We start from the raw sequence: 27,635 nt of genomic DNA on the forward strand, positions 1-27,635 counted from the left end.
GTGTGTGTGTGTGTGTGTGTTTGTGTTGACGGTTGAAAAATATATGAGTGAAACAAAGAAATAATAGGTAAATGAAGTAAATTAAAGAATGTTTTCCTATAGACCGTCTTATTAAAATCGTCATCTTTGGGGACCTGTATTTATTTAAGTTTGTGGTTATCGCCTTCTTTTTCTATCTCATCACTTCCTGAACGTTAATTTAAACCCCACCGTTCGAATAGATTATAAATACATTATAAATACTCAATTCTCAACTACACTTCCTTTGACCGGGTTGGGAAGTTTTGTCTAAACCTTCGACAGAGACGCACAGACACACGCGCATAGGTGCACATCGTAAAATAGATGCCATAGAGATGCTTTGATCGCTGAACATGTTAGAAACACCGTCTGTTTTAATCAATGGACCGCGTTCTAACAAAGTTTACGACGCCAGATCCCCTCAAAAACTCATTAGATTGCAAATGAGTTGAATCCCCAGAAACTTTAGCTATTTTACAACGTTGATCAGATAACACCGTTTCAGTGACCGTGCGACCAGACGCGCAGCACACTTTCTCATTCGGTCGCTCTGCGTGAGACATACATTTACATTCGTAAGATGTTGTAGAAAAAAAAAAAAAAAGTTTACCACCCCTCTAATTATGACTGAAAATCCAAAACATTTGCTATCATTTCAGTTTCTTCCCGCACGTGTATTTTAACCGACGCAGCACACTAGAAGTTTTAAGATTGACAATATCAAAGAGTAAATAAATAAAAGGTGTTAAGTGTGAATAACTAAAATAAAATAAGACAAACAAACAACATTTTTCCCCTGTGGGGCGTTTGTTTACAAGAAGGTTATGTAACCTTTTAAAGTGAAAAGTTTTATGATGAATGGTGAACGGTTTCATTAATTGAGAAATGTAAAATATTTATAAAATAACTTTGTTCTAATGTTAAAACATTACTTTAATTTCTTTAACATGCAAATCTTCAGACTCTCCTTACAGCGTTAGAGGGCGGTGCTGTGGGTGTGTCCTGACAGCGGCCCGCAGCTCATTCTCAGTTTTGACACAGAAGCGTGAGGTTGTGTAAACGGACGCTGCGTAAGATAGACATTTGTTTAACTTTTCTAAGTTGGGACAAATGCTAGGTTTTCAATTGTAATGCGAGAAGATTTTTACAGCTATCTTATGCTGGTGTTTTAACGGTCTGATATTTTTTATTTCACTTCACGGTAAGAGAACTCGTCTCTATATTATTTAACTTTATGTCTGTTATAAAGTCAAACTATTTTTTTTAAAGCAAGACATAGTTTTTTGATAAATATCTTATTGTTTTAACTAACGCATCCGATTCTTTTTTGTTATAGATAAACGAACGTGCTCGCAACTCTTCTATTTATTTAACTTTGTCAAACGATCTAGTTTTAAATTCTAATGATAGGAAATAGCGTATCTAATGCTTTTTTATTTGTTTTAGTTTTTCCTAAAACTGTTTTAACAAGACTAGTGTCCACTTGTAAGGGAAAAACACACGTACCATCGTAAGATAAAAACGAATCTATATTATTTAACTTTGTATCTGTTTTAAAGTCACAACTTTTTAAAACCGCAAAATAGGTTTAAACGAACGCGCTCACTTCTTCTATTTAACTTTGTCAAACAACTAGTTTTAAGATAGTGTATCTAATGCTTTTTTGTTTTATTTTCTACGTTTTTCCTGTTTTAAGTCTACACTTGTAGGGAAATAAACAGTCTTTGTACGTTTTACGTACATGTTTGATGTTTTTTTTTCTTGATGTGTATGTGAAAACACTTTAATAAAAACTTCCCTTTACCCCATTTAACACAAATTCATCATTTAAAGTTTAAACCACATAACATCGGCCCCACACACACACACATACACACACACACAGTCATAAATTCTTAAGTTCACCATAAGGTCAATAAAATGGCCGCTTAGAGACGGTGGGGGCTAGGGGTGTACAAAACAGGTGTCCAAACAGGTGTCCAGTTATGGGAGGGGGGTGGAATTTTTATGAGGGTAATAAATCAACCATTTTGACACAAAGTGAAGTACCATCTCTCTACCGCATGCTGTTTTCCTCATGACCTGCAGAGGCAGCTATGGATCTCATCGTCCATCAAAACATCAGAAAACACAGTGGACCAACACCAGCAGATGAGGCCCAACCAAGTATTGAGTGCATAGACATTTCTGTTTAAAATATCCTTTTTTTATTGATCTTATGTAATATTCTAATTTTCTGAGACACTGAATTTTGGGGTTTCATTATCTGTAAGCCATAATCATCAAAATTTCAAGAAATAAAGCCTTGAAATATTTCACTCTGTGTAATGAATCTATATAATATATGGGTTTCACTTTCTGAAATGAGTGACAAAAAATATTGACCTTTTTCATGATATTCAATTTTTTTTTAGATGTACCTGTATATATATATATATATATATATATATACACTCACCTAAAGGATTATTAGGAACACCTGTTCAATTTCTCATTAATGCAATTATCTAATCAACCAATCACATGGCAGTTGCGTCAATGCATTTAGGGGTGTGGTCCTGGTCAAGACAATCTCCTGAACTCCAAACTGAATGTCAGAAAGGGAAAGAAAGGTGATTTAAGCAATTTTGAGCGTGGCATGGTTGTTGGTGCCAGACGGGCCGGTCTGAGTATTTCACAATCTGCTCAGTTACTGGGATTTTCACGCACAACCATTTCTAGGGTTTACAAAGAATGGTGTGAAAAGGGAAAAACATCCAGTATGCGGCAGTCCTGTGGGCGAAAATGCCTTGTTGATGCTAGAGGTCAGAGGAGAATGGGCCGACTGATTCAAGCTGATAGAAGAGCAACTTTGACTGAAATAACCACTCATTACAACCGAGGTATGCAGCAAAGCATTTGTGAAGCCACAACACGCACAACCTTGAGGCGGATGGGCTACAACAGCAGAAGACCCCACCGGGTACCACTCATCTCCAATACAAATAGGAAAAAGAGGCTACAATTTGCACGAGCTCACCAAAATTGGATGGTTGAAGACTGGAAAAATGTTGCCTGGTCTGATGAGTCTCGATTTCTGTTGAGACATTCAGATGGTAGAGTCAGAATTTGGCGTAAACAGAATGAGAACATGGATCCATCATGCCTTGTTATCACTGTGCAGGCTGGTGGTGGTGGTGTAATGGTGTTGGGGATGTTTTCTTGGCACACTTTAGGCCCCTTAGTGCCAACTGGGCATCGTTTAAATGCCACGGCCTACCTGAGCATTGTTTCTGACCATGTCCATCCCTTTATGACCACCATGTACCCATCCTCTGATGGCTACTTCCAGCAGGATAATGCACCATGTCACAAAGCTCGAATCATTTCAAATTGGTTTCTTGAACATGACAATGAGTTCACTGTACTAAAATGGCCCCCACAGTCACCAGATCTCAACCCAATAGAGCATCTTTGGGATGTGGTGGAACGGGAGCTTCGTGCCCTGGATGTGCATCCCACAAATCTCCATCAACTGCAAGATGCTATCCTATCAATATGGGCCAACATTTCTAAAGAATGCTTTCAGCACCTTGTTGAATCAATGCCACGTAGAATTAAGGCAGTTCTGAAGGCAAAAGGGGGTCAAACACAGTATTAGTATGGTGTTCCTAATAATCCTTTAGGTGAGTGTATATGTATATATATATATATATATAAACAGATATTTAAAAATATGTTTTGGACATGGGTATGTATCGAGTATCATTAGGAGTAAAAAATACTTAGTGTTAAATTATCTATCAAGTTAAATTAAAAGAAAAAAAAAAAAACTTTATTTAGCATTTTCCTCACATTTCACAAATTGGGACTGAATTTAGCTGATTTAGTTTTTTCATCTTAATGTTTATGAAGGTAAAATAATTTTTTGTTTAAACACTTCATAGTAATACGTTTTTGTTAAAATATCTATTAAGTTAAATAAAAAAACCTTGTAAAAAATATTTAGCATTTTCCTCATTTCACTTTGGGACTGAACTGTGCTGATTTCGTTTCTTCGTCTGAATGTTTATGCAGGTAAAATTAAGTTTATTAATTTTTTTGTTTAATTAAGTTTTGTTTAAAAACTTTTCATGGTAAGATTTATGTTGTTCTGATTAGAATTAAATATGTAGGTTAAATAATTTGGACTGTTTTTGAGCAATAATGAATAATAAAGTCAAAGGAATTTAATAATTTAATATTTTCTCAATTTTAAATCAAAAAGGGGTAAATGCAGTAAAAAAAAAAACGTGTAATAACATGCCATACTTCAGATTCCCTTAACCATAACAAAGCCCTTTATTACAAAAGGAACTGAAAATAGTGATACAAAATCGACAAAGAAACCTTTACAAGAAGTTATCCAAAAACCACAAGGAACATTATAGTTGGGTGGCATGAAATAACTAGCAAATAAACACTGAAGTGAGCACTACTATTTGAAGTAGCATTGTCTGACTTTTTTCTTTCTTTTTGTTTTGCTTCACCAAATGTTACAGATCAGATGTTACTTAAAAGGAACAAATGAAGATGCTCATTCACAATTACATATCACTTTATAAGAGTTTTCTTTCTTTGTGGTTAGTCTGTTCTGTTGTTCCTCCCAATAACATATGATAGGAAACTCATTAATTCTTGCTTTTTTTCTGTGTTCATCTCTATTCATCATCCAGTTGGAAACCTTTCATCAGTTTTATTTGCCTTTGTCCTCCGTCCAGACGCTTCTTATTCCTCTATTTCTTCTCATCATCTTTCTTGCCCTCGGGTGGTTTTGTTCTGTTCTGGGACGCCAGCGAACCCATGGCATTACGGATGGCTTCGTTGTTGGGGTCGACACCGGGAAGGTTCTCCAGCACACTCTGCAAAAACTCTGGATCCTGCATCACATCATAATCCTCCTCATCCTCCTACAAAACACACACACAGAGTTGAAATTGGCACTTTTATGCCCTTGACCTGGGCATAGTTGTATGTGATTATAAATGAACCACTTGACAAATTAAAGGCAGTACCTAATTATCATAGTATGGCAAGATCTCATACAGCATGTCATTTAGACAGAAAGACTAAAACATAACTTTCCTAAAACTGCCTTGCAACCACTGGTATTTCCTTCTGTACATGCAAATCTAATTGCATGTAATGTTCCAGAGTTTCTGTTTTATGTGGTTTTGGCTGGCTGTATCAAGTTTCACAATAGCTTCTGAATAATGAATATGAAGAATATGTAGCTGCTTTTGATTATTCCCACAACATGACTGTGTTCAGTCTTAAATTCTGATCTCTTCTCTAAAAGTAGAGAGCTGGGAAACACACCTTAGGAGCTTCACTGTCTGCTGCTGCACCAGTGTCCACATCCATGGCCTCTGAACCACCAAACTCTGTGCACAAAGACATTTGTTTGTGTAAAAGAAATAAGTCAAAAGGGAAGAAAACTAATTAAGAAAATGAAGAATAAGAATTAATGAACAGTAGAGAGACAGACCTCCTCCTTGCATGGACATCTGTAGGGCGTATGCGATCTGTTCATCCTCCGACATGCGGCTGAAATCAGGCAGCGCAGGAGCCGTCGACATCTTCAGCAGAGCATTTTCAGACTCTAACAGAAGCACAGAAGACATCAGGTCAAATGCAGAGTTCCCACGAAACATTGATGATAATAATGATAACAATAAGAAATGTTTCCTGAGCAGCAAATCAGCATATTAGAATGATTTCTGAAGAATTGTGTGACACTGAAGACTGCAGTAATGATGCTGAAAATTCAGCTTTGCATCACAGGAATAAACAATATTTCAAAATATTACAGATTTTACTGTATTTCTGATCAAATATGCACAGCCTTGGTGAACATAAGAGACTTCTTTCAATCCCTGTAGTGTATATCAATCCACAAACTCCCAGCTGCTTTAAGGAAACCCTAGTCTAGGTGTCTTCAATAATCATCTAAACTCTTACCATCTGCAGTAGGTGATGAGACTCCAGCCTCTGCAGCTGAAGCCACTGCTACCCGGCGAGCCTCCTCCTCCTGCCTCTGTCTCTGCTCCTCCATCGACACACGCAGAGCCTGGAAAAAAAAAATGTGAAAAACAGAGACATTTATAATGTGAAAAATCTCTAGTTGAGAAGTTTGTCCAATAAAACCTGTGCGCTACTCACCAGAGCGAGCTCAGGGTCTGCGCTGGGATCCACTCCAAACTCAAAGTCACTGGCACCCAGGCCCATAATGGTGCCACCCTCACCAGCCATGATCGGAGAGGACAGAAGAGCATCTGCCAGGCTCGGGCCAGGAGGCACCGTTACCAGGTGAGAGCCTACGCCCTCTTTTCCATTTAGGGTGTTCACAAACACGGTCAGCTTATCAGTGTTGACCTCCTATAATGCAAAAGGAAAAAAACGAAATGTAAAATGACATGGAAGATGAGAAGTAACGATATTCCCTCAGAATATATGTTTACCTCTTCTCCAAAGTTAATGATGTCAACATTGACTTTTTCCTTCTTCAAACGTTTTGCCATCTTCACCAACTGAGTAAGACAGGTTGGATGCACAAATGAGCAGGTGAATAGCATATTGTATTGGCCTTCTCTGTAAATATAGACTCATATGGTGCAACTTTTACACCAAGATACATTAAGACAAAAATAACTTGCATCTTTCTCCTGGTCCTCCACAGGGCTTCCCACAAAGGCAATGATCCTCATCTTATGGTTCTTTCCCTGTCTGTGTTTCAATGCCAGCTGTGAAACAGAAGGAGCAGAGAGAATGGGAAGCATAACTAAACAATAATATAAATTATAGGACATTTTGAAAAAGAAAAAATAAATGGTGGTACACTACCATTAAAATGTTTGGGGTAAGTATGATTTAAAAAAAGAAAGAAATGTATCCTTTTATTCAGCAAGGACACAATAAATTAATCAAAAGCGACAGTGACAGATGGAATAACTGTGTGGGTATATCCATTATATATATATATATATATATACACACACAGCAAGCAAGACAATAAATTAAACAATCAATATTAAAGTATGCTCACTTCTCTTAAAACATTTCACACTCACACACACGTCTGGTCAGCTATCCTTGTAGGGACTCTCCACAGGCGTAATGGTTTTTATACTGTACAAACCGTATTTTCTATCGCCCTACACCTAAACCTACCCCTTACAGGAAACTTGCATTTACTTTCTCAAAAAAACTCATTCTGTATGATTTATAAGCTCAATTTAGGTCCCCACCATGACACGAGTGTGTATTCAGGTTTAAATCCCCAGCAGGATATATAAATCTGTGTACACACACACACACACTTTAAATTGTATTATTTTCAATCTTTTGAAAATAAACCAGTGAAATGCCATATGTAAATATACTGCAATACTTCAACTTAAAATTCCCAGTTCCTCACTAGTCTCACTATGACTCCAGGTTTTCATAACCTTCCGAGGTTTCATTTATTTCCATTTCACATTCAAATAGGTCATGGCAAAATATGTCCAGATGATATAAGGCTGAAAAGTTACAGAAGCAAAAATTAGGCTCAGGCAAAGAGCAGAAAACTGGTCATGTATTGTAAATGATAACTTGTGGACCTTATGGACAAAAAAATAAGCATGCATGCAAAGCAAATATTAAGAAATAAATACATTCAAGATAATTCAATAAAATAAATGATGACCCAACTGACTCACATGTGCTACTCTGATGCCAGTACAGAAGCTGATGACTCCTCTGGGCTGAACAGCATGAAGCTTTGACAGGATCCTGCCCGTGTCAGGGGTCAGCGTGGTCAGGACCTCACAGTTACTAAAACACACACACAGTGGATCTCCTGTATGTATCGTCTATAGATTAGTACCTGTAAATAAAACAAATAGGCTAAATAAAATCTTCACCCTACTTGGCCAGAGTGATGAGCCCCACGTTGTTTTCTGGGTTACTTCGAGTCTTTGAATGGCAGATGATGTTGACAGCGTCTTGCTGGGCCTGAAGTCTGGTGGGTAAGAAGTCTCCATTGCGCATATACTCACTGTTGTCCACACTAGAAATAATAAACACACACTGTGATCTCCACTCAACAATCCTGGCAAATATGAAACTGCAAATGAAGCCTAGTTCTCCACGTAAGTTTTAGTACACAAAGGGGTTTAAATCCTGTCTTGACAGTTTTTATACAAAAACCTAGATTATTACAAAGGAATTGGACCAAACCCATTTATGAAACTGATTTAATAAAATGACAACCTGATAATCGCAACTTTAAGCTTTCTACCGTGTTCTCATGTCAACACAGAGAAGCTGTTTTCCAGGATCATGACTAAGGAAAACTGCACAACTGTCCTTTTGCTAAACGCGACCTTTCTCTCGCCTCCAATAAACATTGTTTCCCGCATAATTGAATCGCAATTAAAATAAATCACGTTTATCAAACTATATCTCATGTTTGAAGAATATAAAGTATTTTTTCTTACCAAACCATAGTACTTTCAAGCACCATCTTGAAAATATTCTGTCGCACTACGTGACGTAAGCACGTAAGTGAACGGTTATTGGTTAAAATAGAACGATAGGAATTATGGGAAACGTAGTTTATGATGTCTAGTTTCTATTTGATTCTCAACTAACTTTTGTATTTATTTCAGATAAAGGTTTTTATTTCACTTATATTTTCAGTGTATGTTTATTTTGATTCTGAATGAGGAAGAAAAAAAACACAAATATAGAGGAAAACAACAGTTTGGAAAATATTTTATTCTTTTTTTAAATCAGAAAGACAATGTGAAAAAACGGCATCAACACATCACTGAAAGATGGTAGGAGAAACAGGCTGCAAACACCGCACAAGAAAAAGGCATTTCCGTGACTTGCTTATATACATATTATATACACGTTTTATACAGGCCCGGTAAAAATATAAACATTGTTCATTGTCATTGTTTCTGACACCGCCAGACATTCACATGTAGAAAAGCTGAGGAAGAGCTTTCACAGATATAGGAATATTGACATACTCTAAACACATTAAATACAAAAATGCTTTATATTGTCAACAACTTCCCTCCGACCCGAAATAAAATACATACTACTTAGATCACAGAAACTGCTTTCTGCCAGATTACAAAATACATACAATCATCTACGGTACATAGAGAATTCAAAATCCATACAGGTCCACAAAGAAAAGAAGAGAAACAAGACATGTCTTAATAAATACAATCACTGAAACACATTGGCAGAAATGTTCATATTGCAGTAGGTTGGTTGTCTGTTTAATCCGGTGTGCACTGCGCACGACTGATGTGTCTATTGTGCAAATACCTGTTTCACTGTATTAATACAAACACTGGACAAAGCGTATGAAAAATAGCTGGCTCTATTTGACTGCTCACATTGCATTCACAATTTTACTTTCATCTTCATTACACTTGTATTATTTCCAGACCAAAAGATTCACTTTTGGGAAGTTAAAAGTCAAGATGTTAGGATGTTTTAGTGTGGTTTAGAGGAGCGGAACATCATTCTAACCCATAATAATAGATTAATTAATCAGTACTGAGTGTTGGTCAGAGAAAGGCAGTGATTGTTGTGTCTTGAAACCATAAACTCAGATTAATAAATAATAAAAACCCCACAAAGAAGCAGAAATGAGAGTGAGGCCTAAATTGTGAAGAGTAAATAAAAAAACGATATAAACTTTAGGCCGTGTGCTTAGACTTCTGAGCCTCCAGAAAACTACCCCACAAGCCAACTGTGAAATTAAGCCACTGAGTGCTGATCAAAGATCAGTTTTTGAGTTATGAATGTTAGAACCTCCAATAAGGCATTACACAAAGCAAATAATAGCACCACATTGGAAAGTGAAATGAATACGAACATTGTGTGCAAGGTTTTATAAAAGTAACATCATTACAGACCCAGTAACTTTGAACAGAGAGGGGATAAAAACTGACTATAAAATGTAAAAATGTTAATCAGGGCATTGCTATTCATACTGTACTGTAGCTCTCTGGAGTTAAATGTTAATATAGGTCATTCACAAATGATCACAAATTATTAAAGTTTAGAAATAGTGTCAAAAACCTGCAGTGTGACACAAAAAAGAAAATATGCCTGTAAAATAGCAAATTGCATATATTTGTTTTTAAAATCAGTGCCAAAGCAGATGTTGATCAAAAATCCTTAAACATCTATCTACTTTCAAATTACAATTTAGTGATATTAGCCTGTTGTGGGGTAGATATTGTTTTCTAGATTAAACTTTAGTTTTGTGCAGCATTAAGGTGCATTATCAAAATGTTCTGTAACATGATTTAATGTGTAACATCTGAAAAGTCGCTGAAATGCTTCAAACCAAAAGAGCAAGGCACACAAAAAAAAATATTTTACTTAAAAATACCCGCTAACACCAAACCCTATAACTTCTGTCCACAGGTACCAATTTGATTTTTAACAAAATATCATAACTTGAATATGCATAAATACGGCATCCACTGTGAAGCTGTATAGACAAGTTCTTCAATGCAGTCTTGTGAAAGACTGTCAGTGTACTTCCTTTGCATATTCTATCAGCATTTTCTTCAGGTCTGCAAAAGCAAATCCTCTGCTAAATATCGCTTAGGTCCCAAACCTGCATGATTTTAAGAGCTGCGGTGCACCAACTGTTTTATTTGGGACAACACGATACTGTTCAAGACTACAGTCAGCCCTTCATCTAAATACTTCAAGACTGCGATATCAATCTCAGATATGTGTGTAACTCCGGTATCCAAGCCTGACTTCAGCGCAGACTATTGTTTGAGTAACAGCCAAAGAGAAATTGTAAGTAATGCTTGTCTAACGATAGATCCATTAAAACCCATTTCCTCTGTTAAACATTATGAGCCAAATGGAGGCGATAAAAGAAAGGCAGCTTCATTGAGAGCTTTAAACGGTTTTCTTTCCAGCTCCTCTATAAACTAAAGTGTTCACACATGCCCTGGTAAAGCCCATTAGTGTCTATTTCTTTCTTTTTTTCTTCACTTCGAAAAGTACAACTGTACCAAAGAACATTTACGTGGTTATAAAGGATTTTACGTCCATTCAGTTGGAAATCAGCAATGAATGACCTTAAGATTTTGCATCTATCGACAGTACAAACAGTTAGAAGAATATAAATTCAGCTTACATTTCTTAAATTCAAATTGCTTCAGTCTTGTCTACACACTACATGGAGTATAATGCTAGAAAATACTTTTTATAAAAGGGCCAGTAAACATGCATAGTGTGACAAATTCATCTGTAACAGTGTAGATCTGAAATGATTTTTCATAAGCATTTCGATGTTGGTCCAAGTGTTTGGAGGCCATCTAATTTCTGTATCCAGCAGAAATGAGTGTTTTTATACCAACGCGTTGCCTTCAATAGCTGCATTAAGGCAGATGACTGGAAGACGTTATGGAACATCAATCATTCAGACTACTCGTTAATATGTTAGTTAAAAGACAACAGCTGCTGTGCCAGAAGAGCACATTAGTAGCGTTTTAAAACGTACAGGAACACAGAATGAATATTTACAGAACTATTTACACAAACACAAATATTAGGGGACCCTCGGCATGGCAGCAATGTGCATTGAAAAGAGAGAATATGGCATGCAAGCAGGGCCGTCCATTTCTCCGCCTTGACAGTTGATTGGTCCAGTATGCTAAAGACAGATGCATAGAGATTCAAAGGCAAACCAAGCATCCGAATTAAATGAGAGAGAAATCTAAATCTACTTAGTGGCACCTCAAAGAAGGCAATCGTAAAGCAACTAACCATGAAATACTAAGCCTGAATGTGGGATAGTTTGAACATACAAAGCTATTTTATCTGTAACATTCAAATGCATTTACTTTTTACAAAGTGGGAATCATTTTTGGTCACCCCCCCCCCCTCTCGTATTTTTGTTGCTCTTAGGGCGCATGCTGTTTTAAACACAGAAAAAGCTGGAAAACTCACCAGATGCTCTAAGATTTACTCCAAAAAAATAAATAAAAGTCATAAAATTAACCTTCATATATGTATATACAGAAGCCACTGAGAAATAGAAGTTGTCTGCTTCTCTCTGACACACACTCTGTCACAGCATAATGCCTTTTGAGAGAAGTGTACTGGAGCGCTAGCAGCCATTAGTCCGAGTCACACGAGTTCAGAGAGAATCAAAAGGTTTAAAGGCCTATATAAATAAAGATCTATGCTAATAAAGATTTATGCAACATAGCCTCCAATGACACTATAAAGTGGTGCCAATTGTGTAACGTGTTTTTTCCTCCCAGCACTAGCTAGGAAGAGAAAACTAAAGAGTTTGTGCATCCTGCTTGCTCTGTTTAAGAGCGAACAAAGGCAGTAAAGAGTGTGACTGAGATACTAACATCACTTTTCTAATAATTGTGTTGTTAAAATTGGTTTTAGCAGCATTTCCTGTGCAAGAGAAAGAGAAAAAGCCACTAAAACTCCTCGCTCAGTGGCTTTCCTTCATTCTCTCTCTGTCTCTCACTCACTTTTAAAACATATTTCATTGTGCTGAGGACCTGGAGTTCTTTCCGAAGCTCCCATTGAGAGAAAATCCCCATCATACCAGCGTTCAGAAGCGCCCCTCATCTCTTTGTCCATCTCTTGTTTAAATGCTTTGCTCTTACTAGAAAAAAAAAAAAGAAAAAAGTTTGGGCTTTAACAAAACGAAATTTTGGGATCTGAATGAAATTATTTTAGGTACGCATGTGAATTTGTTCATTTAAAACTTACAAAACAAATGTCAGTTTCTGGGATGATGTCTTTGAGAGAAACAGCATCTTCGTTACTTAACTGCTCATCTAAGCATTCGGCTCCAGTGCTGAGGAAGAGAGCGAATTTCATGTTTTTGAAACAAGTCTCTGATGTTCACAAGGCTGCATTTATTTGATCAAAAATACAGTAAAAACAATTAAAATTATAAAATATTATTGCAATCAAAAATAAACGTTTTCCATTTTAATATATGTTAATATTGAATGTGATGCAAAGCTGAATTTTCAGCATCACTCCAGTCTTTAGTGTCATGTGATCTTTCAGAAATCACTATAATATGCTGCTAAAGAAATATTTCTTATTTTTATCAATGTGCTGTGAAATTGTTTTTCAGGCATCATTAATGAATAGAAAGTTACAGCAGCATTTATTTGAAATTCTTTTTTAACACTGTGAAAGTTTTTTACTGTCCGTTCTGATCAATTTAATGCATCCTTGCTAAATAATAGTATTCATTTCTTTAAAAAGAATGCCCCTTTAACAGAGTTGGTGAGATGAGAAGTGTGTGTTCGGGTTTACCTGTGAGTGGCGCTGTTGTCAGGCTCAATGACTGCAGATTTGTGCACCTCCACCCCTACAGACCTGTTCATGAGCAGTCATAATTATACATGGGAAGGTGAAGCCATGCCATAACAGGTAAAAAGACTACACGGAAACAGAGAAAAGTGACTGATTAAAAAATGATCAAGAGGATGTGTGGAAGTACCTTTGAGGAGGTGAAGATGAGGTCATTCCTGTGCTGCCAGGTGAGGAGTTGGGTAGATTTGTTGCGGCAAACTCACCGGAGCTTCCAGCCAAAGGATCGGTTTGTGGAAGCAGATCCGGTCTGCCCGGCTGCATGCCTGAGAACAGCAATCACACAGGTAGTTGTGATTTGATTTATGCTCCAAAGAAAGTACACTATAAAAGCCTATTCACAGTACATCTGAATCACAGATAAAAGTCATACACAAGAATATTTGAAAACAATCAAATACATTCACAATGTTTTACAGTGACGTCTGTTGTTTAAAATTTTTATATAAGGTTAGGATGATTTATTGCAGTATCCCAGCTGTTGTTTAAAGAATGGGATGATGTAAATAGTTTTGGTAGCATTACTCACCACTCTCTCCTTCTGAATCAGTCTGGTTAAGGTGAGTACGGTACACCAGTCTGGCATCAGCGACTGTCTGTCCACCGGGAGCAGAAGCAGAGCTTCCCATTGGAAGCCGTCTCACAACACTCGAACAGCCACTTCGACTCTTCTTTGAAGGAGATGATTTTACTGAGAACGAAGAGAGGGATAGGATGATGACTTTACAAAAATATTAAAAGCTCAATGTCTAAAAACGTAAAGGTTGGTTAAATAAAAATTGTAAAATGTAATTTACTCACCCTCGTGTCGTTTCAAAGCCATAAGACTTTTGATCATCTTCAAAACACAAGTTATTTTTAATGTAACCTCAGAGATTTCTGTCCCCCCATTGAAAGTCCACTCCACCAAAACTTTTAAGGTTCAAAAAGTTCAGAACGACTTCATAAAAGTAAGTCCTCCAAATTGGAAAAATCGCTTGACGTAAAATTCATTTTGGGTTGTTGATGTGCTCTTTGAATGTGCACTGATCAATGTTTATGTCTGAATAAAAAGTAATAATTAAATCCATTAATTATATAAAACAATCGTGGATATGGATCACTTTTACGATGTATTTATGAACTTTTTGAAGCTGACTCTCTCTCAGTTTTCAAAAATATCTTCATTTGTGTTTGGAAGACGAAAGAATGTCTTTGGATCAACACTGAGATGAGTGAATTTTCATTTTTGGGTGAACTATCCCTCGTTGGAAAAGCTGAAGTTTTATGAACTTACGTGATTTCTTAAAAACTGTGTTGCACATGAAACGCTGGAATCGCTCAGCGTAGAATCCAGGCCGATGTACAGAGACTGTGTCCTACGACGTAAATGAGATAAATGCTGTTTTTCTCATAAGATAGCAAATAAGTGCAAAATAACTAATGTTTGCTTTAAAGTAACTCACAGGAGCTGATGACTTACCCCATCGTGGACCAAGGCCTTCCAGGAATGCTCTATTTTTTTAATAAATCTGAAGGAAGAACAAAAGGAGCGATATTAATGATGGTCACAAACATGTAAACATGCACACTCAACTGTTGACTGCGAGTAGTCACCTGTATGACTGTAATATGTCGATGATCCCAATATAAATCAGTATTCTCTCTCCTTTACTGTTGCGTGCAGGGATTCCTCCCCATCTACGGACAGAACATGAAATTGGATGTGTTATATGACTACCATATACTGCAGCCAAATGAAGGTTAAGAGAAAGATGAAACAGTTACAAAGTTAAAGCAGATAGAATAGGTATACATAGAAATACTTCGAAAACAGATGAACTGCATGGTTCCATCGAAAATAAAACAAAAACATAAGTGGGTGAAAAAAATAAGATATTGACTAACTGGTCTTCTGTTTCCAGGGTTCCTTTTCCTTTGGCCTCTCCCTGTATGGACTCCATAGCGGTGCTGTAGAGAGCTTTCTGAACCTGTGGCCTCCTGTGGTCTGGCGTCACGGCCCCCTCGGACCCCCCGCCCTCTACTACCCCTGCTCGCACACGAGATGCCTGACCTGCATTATGGATCCCCGCCAACAGACTGTAGTCCATAATCTTAAAGCTCTGCAGCAGCTGTCAAGTACAGAGATGGACAAAAGTGCAAAAAACTAAATTCAAATGTCTATATGTAGATTTACATATTTTCCCCAAAATGGTTTAAATGGTTATTAATTAATGACATAGGATGCATCTTTTTAAACTACTGCAGCCAACTAGATTCAAAATGTTGAATTAAAAAAAATAACATAGTACAAAATCTAGTTTATAATTATTATTTTCATTTTTACGCCCCAATTAAACTATACACAGTAGTAAAATGCAACATTTAACTTTTATATATGTCACTAATAAAACAATTTAATACATTAAACAAGGATGAAGAACAAATAGATATCACAGTTACTGTTTTTAAGTTTTTTTTTATTATTTATATTCACAGCCTTTTTAGACCAAAACAAATTTGAATGCTATATTGTGAATATTCAGTATACATTGCACTAATCATCATCATAATAATCGTGGATTCTGCATTTTAAGCATGCAATAACACTCAAACACAAGCATGCATGCTCACCAGGCAGTCCCGCTGGATGGTTTTGGAGAGGGCGTTGTAGTTGTCTGGTTCTAGCTGGATGCCCTCGGGCATATCCTGGATGAAATCCAGATCTTTGCAAGTGGGGACCCTCTTCTCTCTCTCTTTAGGAGAGGCACGCCGCTTGTACGTGGAGCCCTTCAGGTCGTATTTGAGGTGCATAGGCACACTGCGGGGCAACAGGTTATTCATTACAACGATACGGATGTTCTTTCCACCCGACTGCACGCAATACAAGCCGTAAAACTTCGGAAGCAGCGTTCTCTTGTTCTGATTCAGATTCTGAGGAGAAAAGGAGAAGAGAATAAAAAGAAAAATTTGGGCCTCGATGGTTGCTACAATTTGACTTAAACTGTATTGTGTTTCGGATTAAAATGAAACAGAACTCATTCTAGACAGACGTATCTAAAGTACATGCACACGAGTGAGTAAAACTCACCATGAAGTACCCGGGCAGTAGCTTCTGCAGGAACTCTGCCTCTTTGTGCTGCACTGTTTTAATAATGAACTCATCATCGCTTGTCACATAAAATATCGATCCACTCGCTCCAGGGTTGGACAATTCGATCAAAGGATCATTACACAGAGAGTACTGCAGACAGAAAGAAACACATCAGGGGTGTCCCTTAGAAGAATGAACAAATAAAATCACATGTTAAATGGATCAATCATTTTTGCACTTTTCTCTAGTCTTGAGTGCCCCATGATCCTTCAGAAATCATACTAATATGCTGATTTGATGCTCAAGAAACATTACTTATTATCACAGTTGAAATTGTTTGTGCTGCAATTTTTTCAATTCCGTCATGCATTTATATTCATATAATTTATATTATATATAAATATATTTAAAACGTAAAATTTTTCTTAAATATATACATGCATGTGTGTGTTTGTATTTATATATACATAATATACACAGTACACACACACATTTTATTTTATGTAAACAAAAACTTTTATTCTGGATGCGATTAATCACGATTAATCGTTTGACAGCACTGATTTTTATATAAACTTTTTTTAATGGGTCAATAAACTTATTGTATGAGTTTATTCTCAAACCACCAGTTTATAAAGTGTCTTTATAAAACGGATAGTTCCGGTTCTTGATTCTGATTGGTTGAGCCGCATTCAAAGCTGTTGTAAATTACTCCTAAACATACACCTCTTTGTTTCGGCATCTGTGTGTTGCTCGGCAACCACAACCGTTTCTGAGGAACTACATTTTTTTGGCGAAAGAATAATGTTTTTATTAATATCATTACATTTATTTTGCTTCATTTTATTTTGTGAAATCTTGCTACGTATATGGAATAACCGTTTTATAAAAGCAATAATCCCTGTGAAGTCATGGTTTACAGTGAATTTATAATAGCTAAGGGGGTTTTAGGCACTCTGCTCTAAATAGTGCCTAACAACGCCCCTTAGCGGTTATAAATTCACTGTAAACCAAGGCTTCTTGGGGCTTATTACTTTATTATATGAGACCTCAAGATGTGAGTGTGTTTGTGGTTCAGCTAACCAGATAATCGTCAGGTCGAATGCCAAAGAGTTCTCTGAAATATCGGAAGGCGATGGGGGCGTAGGTCTTAAACCTGAAGTCACCGTGGTGATGCGCTGGGGTCAAATTACTTCCTTCACTGCAGGAAGAAAACAAAACAGAGACAGGGTTATGAGTTTCTGTTTTATTAAAATTGTATTTATTTATATAAACCCTGGCAGGCTGCCCATTATTCAGTTTGAAGGTTTGAATGGCCAAAGACTCTGATATGGTTGGCATCTCTCATGGTTTATAGACACAAAGACTTAACAACAGTCAGCACACCAATTTAAATCTGTTTATTCAAATATATCTATAGAACATGGTTGAATATATATCCGCAGGTATAATATATCTGGGAAATATATTTCTGGGATAATATATCCGCAGGTGGGATATGTTTTTGTACACACCTGGGGAAGAAGATGCTCTCTACTACATAGAAGTCCTGCATGAGAACGTCTCTCTCTGCTTTCTGACTGAGGCTGCCCACAGTGTGTGTGATACCCAGCTGGATGGCACCTTTGAGGGCAGATGAGGTCGTCTACAGGCAAATAAAGAGTAACACGTGAGAGAATGCGTGAGAAATAAGTGCAAACAGAGAGGACAGACGGGAATCACTAGATACATATCACAATGGTTGTTTTAAATAACCTACAAATGAGCTGTTATGTAGGTGGTGTGGGAAGATAATGCATTTATAATAAAACTGGAATGTGTCATTATTAGTGAGTGGGAGATGTACTTAAAAAAAAAAAGTGTTTATTCAAAATATTTAAACCAACAACTAAAATCCAATGAAAAATATAAAAGCATGTTTTCCAGACTAAATCAACAAAAGAATATATTTAATGTTTAATTTATGCAAAAAAAATGTAAATGCCTAGCAAAACAATTTTTTAAAAAAAAAAACGCTTTAAAAAAAAGTTAACATATGCCATATATAATTTCAAATGTTAAAGAAATCCCATATAAAAGGTTTAATTATACTGTATATCCTAACAACACTGTAAAACAACACAGAATCAAACCAAGTCAAGTGCCTGATAATCGCCCTTTGTCCTGTGTACCACTTCTATGATATTTACATGGTCCTTCTAGCAAAAAAGCCATGTTTTCCACACAATTTATCACTAAAACGACACAACGATTAAAAATAATATTTAATATTTTTGTGTGCATCAATTTAACAATACATAGCAATCAGCAGCACTATTTACCAGCAATGTAATATAGATAAAAAATAGTAATTTCCAAATTGATCAAATATAAAAAACTAAGTTAAAGCAATATGAATCACAGTGATTTAAGCAGACCATTTCGTAGGTTCATGAAAAGGAATCAAACTTATCAAATTTAAAACAGTTTTTGCTACTAAAGTTTAAATAAGAGACAGAAATAGATCGTAATGCTTTTATTATAAGGATGCATCATGAAACTACTCTGTAAAAAACTCTCTGTCCAGGAAATGTAATGGGCAAATAGAAAGTACCTTAAAATCACTTTAAAATCACGGTGATACTCATTTTACATCATCATCGATATTTCAGAATGTGTCTTTATAATCTTTTTCCTTTCCAACTCCACCCTTTGGTCTGTTCCTTTTTTTATATAGCTCAGTTTCCCTCTCTCGCCCTTCCTCTTTTATCAGATGACACATCTGACTTCAAGGGGAAGTCGTGGCCTAATGGTTAGAGAGTCGGACTCGTAATCGAAAGGTTGCGGGTTCGAGTCCCCGGCCGGCAGGGATTGTAGGTGGGGGGAGTGAATGTCCAGCGCTCTCTCCACCCTCAATACCACGACTGAGGTGCCCTTGAGCAAGGCACCGAACCCCCAATTGCTCCCCGGGCGCTGCAGCATGGCTGCCCACTGCTCCGGGTGTGTGTTCACGGTGTGTGTGTGTGCATTTGTTCACTACTCACTGCTGTGTGTGTGCACTTGGATGGGTTAAACGCAGAGCACCAATTTCGAGTATGGGTCACCATACTTGACAATACGTCACGACTTTAAAAAAAAAAAAAGCTGACCTTTTTGTAAGTTGTTTCTCCTGTGGGGTCCACTCCTCGGTGACCGATGGTCTTCTTCATACTCTGAGATGATCCCGGCCCCTATTTAGAGAGGCAGAGACACAAATGAGTGACAGGGAAAAAAGGGGGACAGAAAAAAAAACCCCATCTAGTTTCATGTTAATAGATGGGATTCAAGAGGCCTCAACTCTGTCCAGGTTTAAATTTCTGTTTGTCAGGTGTTTCCTTGAGCCAAACACAGTCACACACATTCCTGTCCGTCTGTTCATCCTCTCACTGCCTTGATACATGTGAATCTTCAATTGACAATGAGTGCACTGTGTGTGTGTGTGTCAATATTTGCCCTGTTCAAGATCCTTCTCACATGACTGTTTGATCAACACAGTAACAGTAAGTCAAGCTTACTTCAGCCTGCAGGGCTCATGTGTTCACATTCCTCTACCAATGTCCAGCAACTAAAATACACTCAGACTGAAATGAAACTGTGGACACTGAGCTGAGATTTTACAAGTGTTTGGCTAACAGATGAGAAACTGAGATGAGAAAACAAGGGAAGGTGAAAATGCTTGCATGAAGCACTGAATCCCTGAGTGCAGAAACCAGTGAGAACCTGACATCTGTTTAGCGATAAAGCAAGAGGCTGTGCTATATTGTGCATAAATTCTTGACTAAAGTGAAATGTTAACCATTCAGAGATCACTATATTTATGATACAGCATGGCATCAAATGCCTTTTCACTAAACTGGCAAAAATGAACACCAATAATGAATTAACATAAAATTGATGTTAAAGCCGACTACGTTAAGTTTAGTAAGACTACGCTAACTTTAAAATTAAAATATTTATAAATCTTGACTGACCGCATGCAAAAATAGTGTATAATTGGGTATAATTCCAGAACAAGTAATTATGAGTAAGTTCTTTTAATGAATCTACAAAAATCATTATTGCAACAAATCATTTACTGAATCTGCCAGAATGGTAACATAATCGACATCTGACTCACTTAGTGAATGGCAAGTCATAACTTTAATTTAGGTCTACCTAGAGATGAAATGAAAACTATTACTGCAAGTTATTTAACCCTCTACAGAGAAAATTATGAAATTTGTGAGAATTCAATTGATATTTACTGACTGGTTGCTCAGATCATGAATGCAGGTCGAGCTGAAGTTACACATTTACAGTTTAGAAAACTGTGGCTCTCCAGAACCATGAATGTTAATTATTTCAATGTTTTCATATAATATATCAAATTTAAGTTTGAATATTAGCCAAGTAATGAATGAATTATATCAAGCATTTTAGCACAGATGGAGCGTATTAAGATTCTCACTATGCAGTGGGAAGACTTATCAGGTGTAAGTTATGATCTATGCTCTTATTGTATTTGAATATGTGCTTCTCCTCCAGTTACATCATTCTGACACAAATACATTAATGCCAGTAAATCTAAAAACAACAGTAAGATGATTTAATGGAAAAAAGTGACAATTTTGAAGTGACAAAATTATGAACGAAACTGCAGTCTCACCACATTTAGAATTGAAACAGCTATTAAGAAATAAGTGCTATGAATTACACAAACTGGGTAGTCCAACATAAGATCAGTCTTACCTCCGTCATGGTCATCTTTCGAACTCCGCTGGACCCTTTAAAGATGGAGAGAGAGAGAAAGAAGAACACAAAAAAAAATCAATGTTTCAGAGTGGGAATGGAAAAATAAAAATACAATATGAACTTCACAATTCCTGCTGTTTCTCTCCTCCAACCTGAAGCCAGTCTAATATTACTGGACATTTTAATATTATTGATTAGTCGATTTGTCATTCAGATGGCCTATCTACTAGTCGTTTTTAATTATACACTATGGTTCAAAAGTTTGGAGTCAAGTGAAATTTGTTTAAATGAAATACTTGAAATCAGCAAAGATGCATTAAATTCATCAAAAGTGACAGTAAAGACATTTTTGATGCTAGTAAACATTTCTATTTTAAATATAAGCGATTCTTTTGAACTTTATATTCATCAAAAAATCCTTAAAAAAAGATCACGATCACTGAATCATTAAATGTTTTTAACATTAATAATAATAGGAAATAATTCCTTGAGTGCCAAATTGTCACGGTGCCCACATCGGGGAGGAACGAGGAACACGAGACGAGGCGTAAACTCAAATCAAACAGTCTTTAATAAATCCAAACAAGGCAGGGCAGAAACACAGGAGCACCGGGAGTAACGAGTAGACCAGACCAAATCTAACAGAACAGACAGGACATAAATACAAGGGATGATCACAGATAATAACTAAAACACAGCTGGAACTGAATTAACTAATAATCACACTAAACAAGGACAGGAAACAAACCAAATAAGGACACAAGAGGGACACACACGACACAGGACTGACACAAATCAGCATATTAGAATGATTTCTGAAGGATCATGTGACACTGAAGACTGAAATACTGACTGAAGCTTTGCTATCAAATGAAGCACTTACATTTTAATATATTAAAATTAAAAACGTAATTTGAATTGTGACAATATTTCACAAACATTATTGTTTTTACAGCATTATTTTTTGAACAAATAATTGCAGGCTAGACAAAAAATCTTGCCAACCCAAAACTTTTAAATGATAGTGTATGTAGTTTTGTACATCCTGTAATACTAAGAACTAGAAACGGTCTCCGGTCTCACATTTAAAATTTGTCAGTCATCTCTTCTCTACTAGAAAAAAAGGTAAAGTTGTTACAACCGGACAATGTCACAGGGGGCAAAATCTGTCATGACACCAGGGGTGCTAGACGATCAGCAGACTGTCACAGCAGATGGTATGCACACGCTTCACTCAATAAACAACACAGGACAGGAGCACAGTCTAAAACACCCGGAGGCCTCAAATTCATATTTTTATAATGGCAATGTGTGGCAATTGCATTTGATTCAGAATGATCGCATGTCTTCAGGCGAGACAGAAGTTATACAACACTGCCTGTCGTCAAAACAAACAGACTGAGACGCACCGGCATAGCGACTTCAACCCTGCCAAAAGTTTGATATTATTACACACAATCAAGATTAGAATCCAACCTACAGAAATAGTAACCGTATTCTCTGTGAACACACACCAGATCTGAGATATCACATACAGCATATGAGGAAAATGACATTTTTGACAAGAAAAATATTGGTTTCACGCGGTTGAAAAAATCTTTGTAATATCTTCAGTATAAACAAAAATATCGTGGTGTAATCATTAGATAAAGTGATTTTCCTTTAACTTTGAATACATGAGTGAACATCTTAAACATTATTTATTTTTTTCTTATTTATTATTATTATCATTTTACAAATATCAGAAATATTTATTCATAAATATCATTATATTTTCAGGGACTTGCACCACATGATATTTTACAACATCAACAAGCTGTGCCTTGCCATAAAATGGTCAAATTATGTAATATTCCAAGGGTCCTCTTTATGAATTAAAAAAAGATTAAAAAAATTAACCAAAATTAGCTCATATTAACTTCATATAAATTTAACTTATCTTAAATTAATAGACAGGACAAGAAGTTAGCACTGTTTCATTGACCCATTTGTCAAATTTAAGATTACAACGAATAGCTTGCACCAGGAAAAAGAAGTTAGAAATTGTTGTTTTATCATATCAGTCAAACTCTTTAAGCACAGGATCTTTGCCTCGTGACTCGTGAGCATTGCTGTGGTATCGTGATCATCTCTTTGGTACTGATGAGACATATTTGCCATTGCAGATAAATTCACGTAACTGCATAAAGAACGCATGGAAGGTAATTCACCCATTTTTACATGCTTTCCAACCACTGAAAATTCTTGCAGTAACCAATCGCAATGGCTATTTTGAGTTAGAGTGAGGACAGAACAAGGTTATTTCAATGGCCAGCAGATCAAGATATGTGAAAAGACTTGTGATAGTCACACAAGTCAAGGTTTAACAACATGAGATGTTCAAAAGAGACAGCATTCAACTGCTTACCTTGCCATCTCACCATGACGCAGACCAATACTCATAAACACCAGTACAATATGGCCAAGTACACACTGTGCAGTTTCAGAAGTGAGAACTGCACTTAAATAGGGGAATGAATCCCCAAAATTACATTTTCAAATTGCAATATTCGACACCATTGTAACCAAAGCAAATTTATGCAGTCTTGTGAGTTTGGTATCTGCTATTTATGACCAAAGTAATGCTACAGTGACCAAAGACTGTGATTTTAACAAAACCACCGTCTACAGAGCCGTCAGGTTGTGCTTTTGTTTAAAGGCTGCTTTACAAAGCGGGCTCATAAAAGGGTTGCCATGTCCACTTATTATAAGCAATGCTTCTTAAGCATCTTTGGACTTGTTTGCTCAGCTCATTTAGCATTCCATTTTATAGCGATAATAAAGTAGGCAGGTGCAGGTTGCAATATGTTGGTATGTGGTTTATTTCTAAGATAACACGTTTGGATGTAAGTTTATCATGGGCTTGTTATTATTTGCTGTATTTAAAAGCAACACTGAATCAAGACATACCTCCTTTCTTGTAATTTCTTGAACCACAACTCTTAACGCTTTTACGTCATTAACAGCTCCGTTCATTTCAGTTTCGTACACCCAGCAGAATTTCTGCAAATACATTTTCCGGGATTGAATTTGGTTGTAGAATCCGATTGCCACTCCCATAAATTACTGAACATACAGAACAGGATTAAGCACAAAAAAGTGAACTGACAATCAAATTTAACCACAACCTATTTCGGTTATCATTTTGTCAATCATCGCAGTTTCAAGAGTGAGTTCTGTTCCGTACAAAATTATAAATTAGGGGATTCACTACCGTTATTTGAATTTTGTTGTCACTTCTGAAACACGTGTACTTTGCCAATGTAAAGCCTTATCCAGTGTCGCAATGTCGAGGGACTGTGATATATTTACTTGTTTCCACAGATTGCTGGACCCTTTTATCATCAGTCTGAAATATCAGTTCCTATTCCCATCTGCCTTAATTACACAAACAAATGAGTCACATTTACAGCTTTTACTTTCATTACATTCCACCGATCCCCCAGTCATCAAGCTTAAATCACCACTGCAAAGGAGACCATGCAAGAGACAAGCCATTTTGGTTACTTGGCACTTAGAGTCTCTAAATCACACAGCACAACAGAGCCATGCATGTACCTCTGCGAGAGGCCAACAGCCTCCAAAATGGAGTCCTTAGGTCTGTAGGGGTAAAACAATTATTTTAATGGGGACCAAAGTGTCAGCACTTAGACCAGTGTGTGCTAAAATTATCTCTCTGAGTGGTTGAGAAACTGGATGGGTGTTCATTTGGATGGGTGTTTGTTGTTTGTTTGGATGGGTGAGTGTAAGTGCTTGTTGTTTGATTGGGTGTTTGTTTGGATGGATGGATGGATGGATGGATGGGTGGGTATTTGTTGCTTGTTTTGATGGGTGTTTGTTGTTTGTTTGAATGGGTGAGTGTTTATTGTTTGTCTGGATGGGTGTTTGTTTGGTTGTTTTCGGTGGGTGGGTGTTTGCTGTTTGTTTGGTTGGGTGTTGGTTTGTCTGTTTGGATGGATGGGTACAAGGATGGAAGAATGGGAAGGTGGACAGATGGATCACTGGATGGATGGAAGGATGGACAGGTGGGCAGATGGATACATGGACTGATGAATGGGTACAAGGATAGATGGACGGGCAGTTGAGTGCAAGGGCGGATGAATAAGTGGATGGACGAATGGACAGATGACTGGTTTCCCAGAGGGAAATTTAGGTTGTCTCATAGTAATGACACATGAATAACACCAAAACCAAACAATTATAACACACACTGTTAAACAGCATATGATAAAATTAAAACATAATTATAAATGTATGATTTCCTTCATCAGTACATTGTTTTAACAAATTCTGGTTTTGTTTTGCATTAGATCCTTAAACCACAAAGCAAGTGAAATGACCACTATGAGAGAACACATGACTCATCTTTTGAGCTAGTCTATATTTAGGCCAAGCTTAAGAGAATCACTTTCTCTCAAGAGTGGTAGGGAACAAATCTTGTACCTCATACACATGGAAACAAACACACATTTGAGGTCATGAATTGTGGAACGATGTGCTGCCTGTGAAATGGGATTTGAGGTTTAGATGTTCACCAGTCTGTCCCATTTCATCTGGGCAAGCGAGCTGGTTTTTGTCCCATTTTCACATTTATATTTAGAGCAAAAGAACAGCCTGGGCCATCATCAAGACTCTGAGAGCACTAAAAATACTTCCAAGAGAGCACTAACTATGTCCTAATGTGGGTTACCCACACAAAATACCATGATATCCTGAGCTAACAGACAAAACCACCCAAATAATGACCACCTGATTGACTTCAGCACCTCATACTAGTGAAGTCAATCTCCCCTTCATTTCCCAAGGGATGTTATTTTTACTCAGTGGTCACCGAAGACAGGAAGACAGACAGAGTTGAACAGAATAACCACTCACAGGACAAGCACCGTTAATGATAAATAACCAATTAACTAATGCACAAACAGAAACAGTTTCAACTGTCAAAGGGAAGAACGCTTGAAATAGATTAGCATTCTCAAACACAATAAGTGTAATACATATTAAGATCACATGTTTGTCACGGTTTAATCAGCACCAAGTGACTAAATAACTTTAAACTCCAAAAGCAGTTTACATAAATTCCTGCAAATCTTTATGAAGCACAAATAAGCCAAACTAAACATTTTCTCACACAACTGAGGGAACTCCTTAGCTCTTGGTCAAACTCCTGATAAAATGCAGCCTAATGTCACTGTTACATAAACCCTATTCATACACATTTAATTTTGCTTATACAAATTATTGTTCATTAAACGAGAAAACTCGTTTGAAATGTTTTATTGTATCTTATTCAATAACTATGGAAAGTACTAGCACACTGATGCAAACTTAAACCTGAGTATTTAACTTAATTAACATTGAGCTAGTTTTACATATTAAAACGATTTAAATATAGTTTCGTCGTTGTCTTATTAGAGAAAGGTATTACTATTCCATATATCATGTCATTTCTCATGACATTTAAGTTACAATATATCATGAAAAACTGAATGTTACCAAATGAAGTAGCCTACTACTTACAAACCGAAGATCTCTGAGCAGTTTGGATACATTTGACCAAACGCTAACATCTCTTATTTAAAAACAAATCTGTAATTTTCTCAAAAAACTAAATATCCTAAATAAATAAGAAATTATGTTGTGCGGTTGTTGAAACTCGACAAACAGGGAGAAATTTATAGAGAATGGCTCATTCAAATCCAAAACAAACCAATTGAATATATAACAACCAAAATGCTTCTTAACTGAATTGTATTTGTTAATGTAGGGGTTATTTAGTTTAATATTAGCTCTGTTATTTGTTTGGTATGGCTGGGCTAGTTAGCTTATAGCATGTTAGCCACAGATCCACATCAACGATCTGGATTATTTCAGGAAAACCTTCACATCATAGATCAACAAATTCAATAAATTACACAAACACATGTCTAATAAGTTACATATATGTTATATTTACAAACTAATATCTATAATAGATTAAATGTATTTTGTTGTAGAACAAAAGGGTTGACTGAAGCCAGTATCAAGTGATAGTAAAAACAGTGGATCCATGGCAACAGATCAACATTAAAACACAAAAAACACACACGACTCCATATCACTATAGAAACATAATGATTTAATTTACCTGGAGGGGCGGATAAGCCCGTGTCGGGTGGACCGGCGGACGCCATTTTGACTCGGGTTTACTGTCTGGACCCTATCCCTGACCGGAACCAGACACGCAGACAGACAGACAGACACACACACACACACACACACACACACACACACACAGAGACAGACAGACAGACACACAGACACACACACACACAGACAGACACACACACAGACAGACAGACAC

At 36.7% G+C, this 27,635-nt stretch overlaps 2 protein-coding genes across 3 annotated transcripts; both read right to left on the bottom strand.

Annotated features, from left to right (window-relative positions):
• Window positions 1-4,219: 4,219 nt before the first annotated feature.
• Window positions 4,220-8,570, bottom strand: LOC306878497 (26S proteasome non-ATPase regulatory subunit 4-like). The gene is made up of 10 exons (XM_079430929.1): window positions 8,520-8,570; window positions 7,949-8,089; window positions 7,740-7,854; window positions 6,696-6,782; window positions 6,501-6,569; window positions 6,202-6,417; window positions 6,001-6,109; window positions 5,528-5,641; window positions 5,359-5,423; window positions 4,220-4,949 (listed from the first exon to the last, which is right to left on the bottom strand). The coding sequence occupies exons 1-10, from the start codon at window positions 8,543-8,545 to the stop codon at window positions 4,776-4,778; spliced, it is 1,116 nt and encodes a 371-aa protein (XP_079287055.1). The 5' UTR covers window positions 8,546-8,570; the 3' UTR covers window positions 4,220-4,775.
• A 199-nt stretch (window positions 8,571-8,769) lies between these two features.
• LOC306878498 (phosphatidylinositol 4-phosphate 5-kinase type-1 alpha-like) lies at window positions 8,770-27,635 on the bottom strand. Of its 2 annotated transcripts, XR_013784957.1 has the most exons (17): window positions 27,420-27,635; window positions 21,251-21,285; window positions 19,633-19,713; window positions 18,019-18,149; window positions 17,588-17,705; window positions 16,502-16,654; window positions 16,045-16,344; window positions 15,319-15,542; window positions 15,028-15,111; window positions 14,894-14,942; window positions 14,708-14,789; window positions 13,961-14,122; window positions 13,562-13,697; window positions 13,375-13,437; window positions 12,814-12,901; window positions 12,570-12,706; window positions 8,780-11,731 (listed from the first exon to the last, which is right to left on the bottom strand). XR_013784957.1 is itself a non-coding variant. In XM_079430930.1 (16 exons), the coding sequence occupies exons 1-16, from the start codon at window positions 27,463-27,465 to the stop codon at window positions 12,704-12,706; spliced, it is 1,755 nt and encodes a 584-aa protein (XP_079287056.1). In that variant the 5' UTR covers window positions 27,466-27,635; the 3' UTR covers window positions 8,770-12,703. The 2 variants fall into 2 exon arrangements, 1 of the variants encoding a protein (XP_079287056.1); XM_079430930.1 differs by having other exon boundaries at window positions 8,770-12,706.

Source organism: Barbus barbus, assembly GCF_936440315.1.
Source record: "Barbus barbus genome assembly, chromosome: 12".
Lineage (NCBI taxonomy): Eukaryota > Metazoa > Chordata > Actinopteri > Cypriniformes > Cyprinidae > Barbus > Barbus barbus.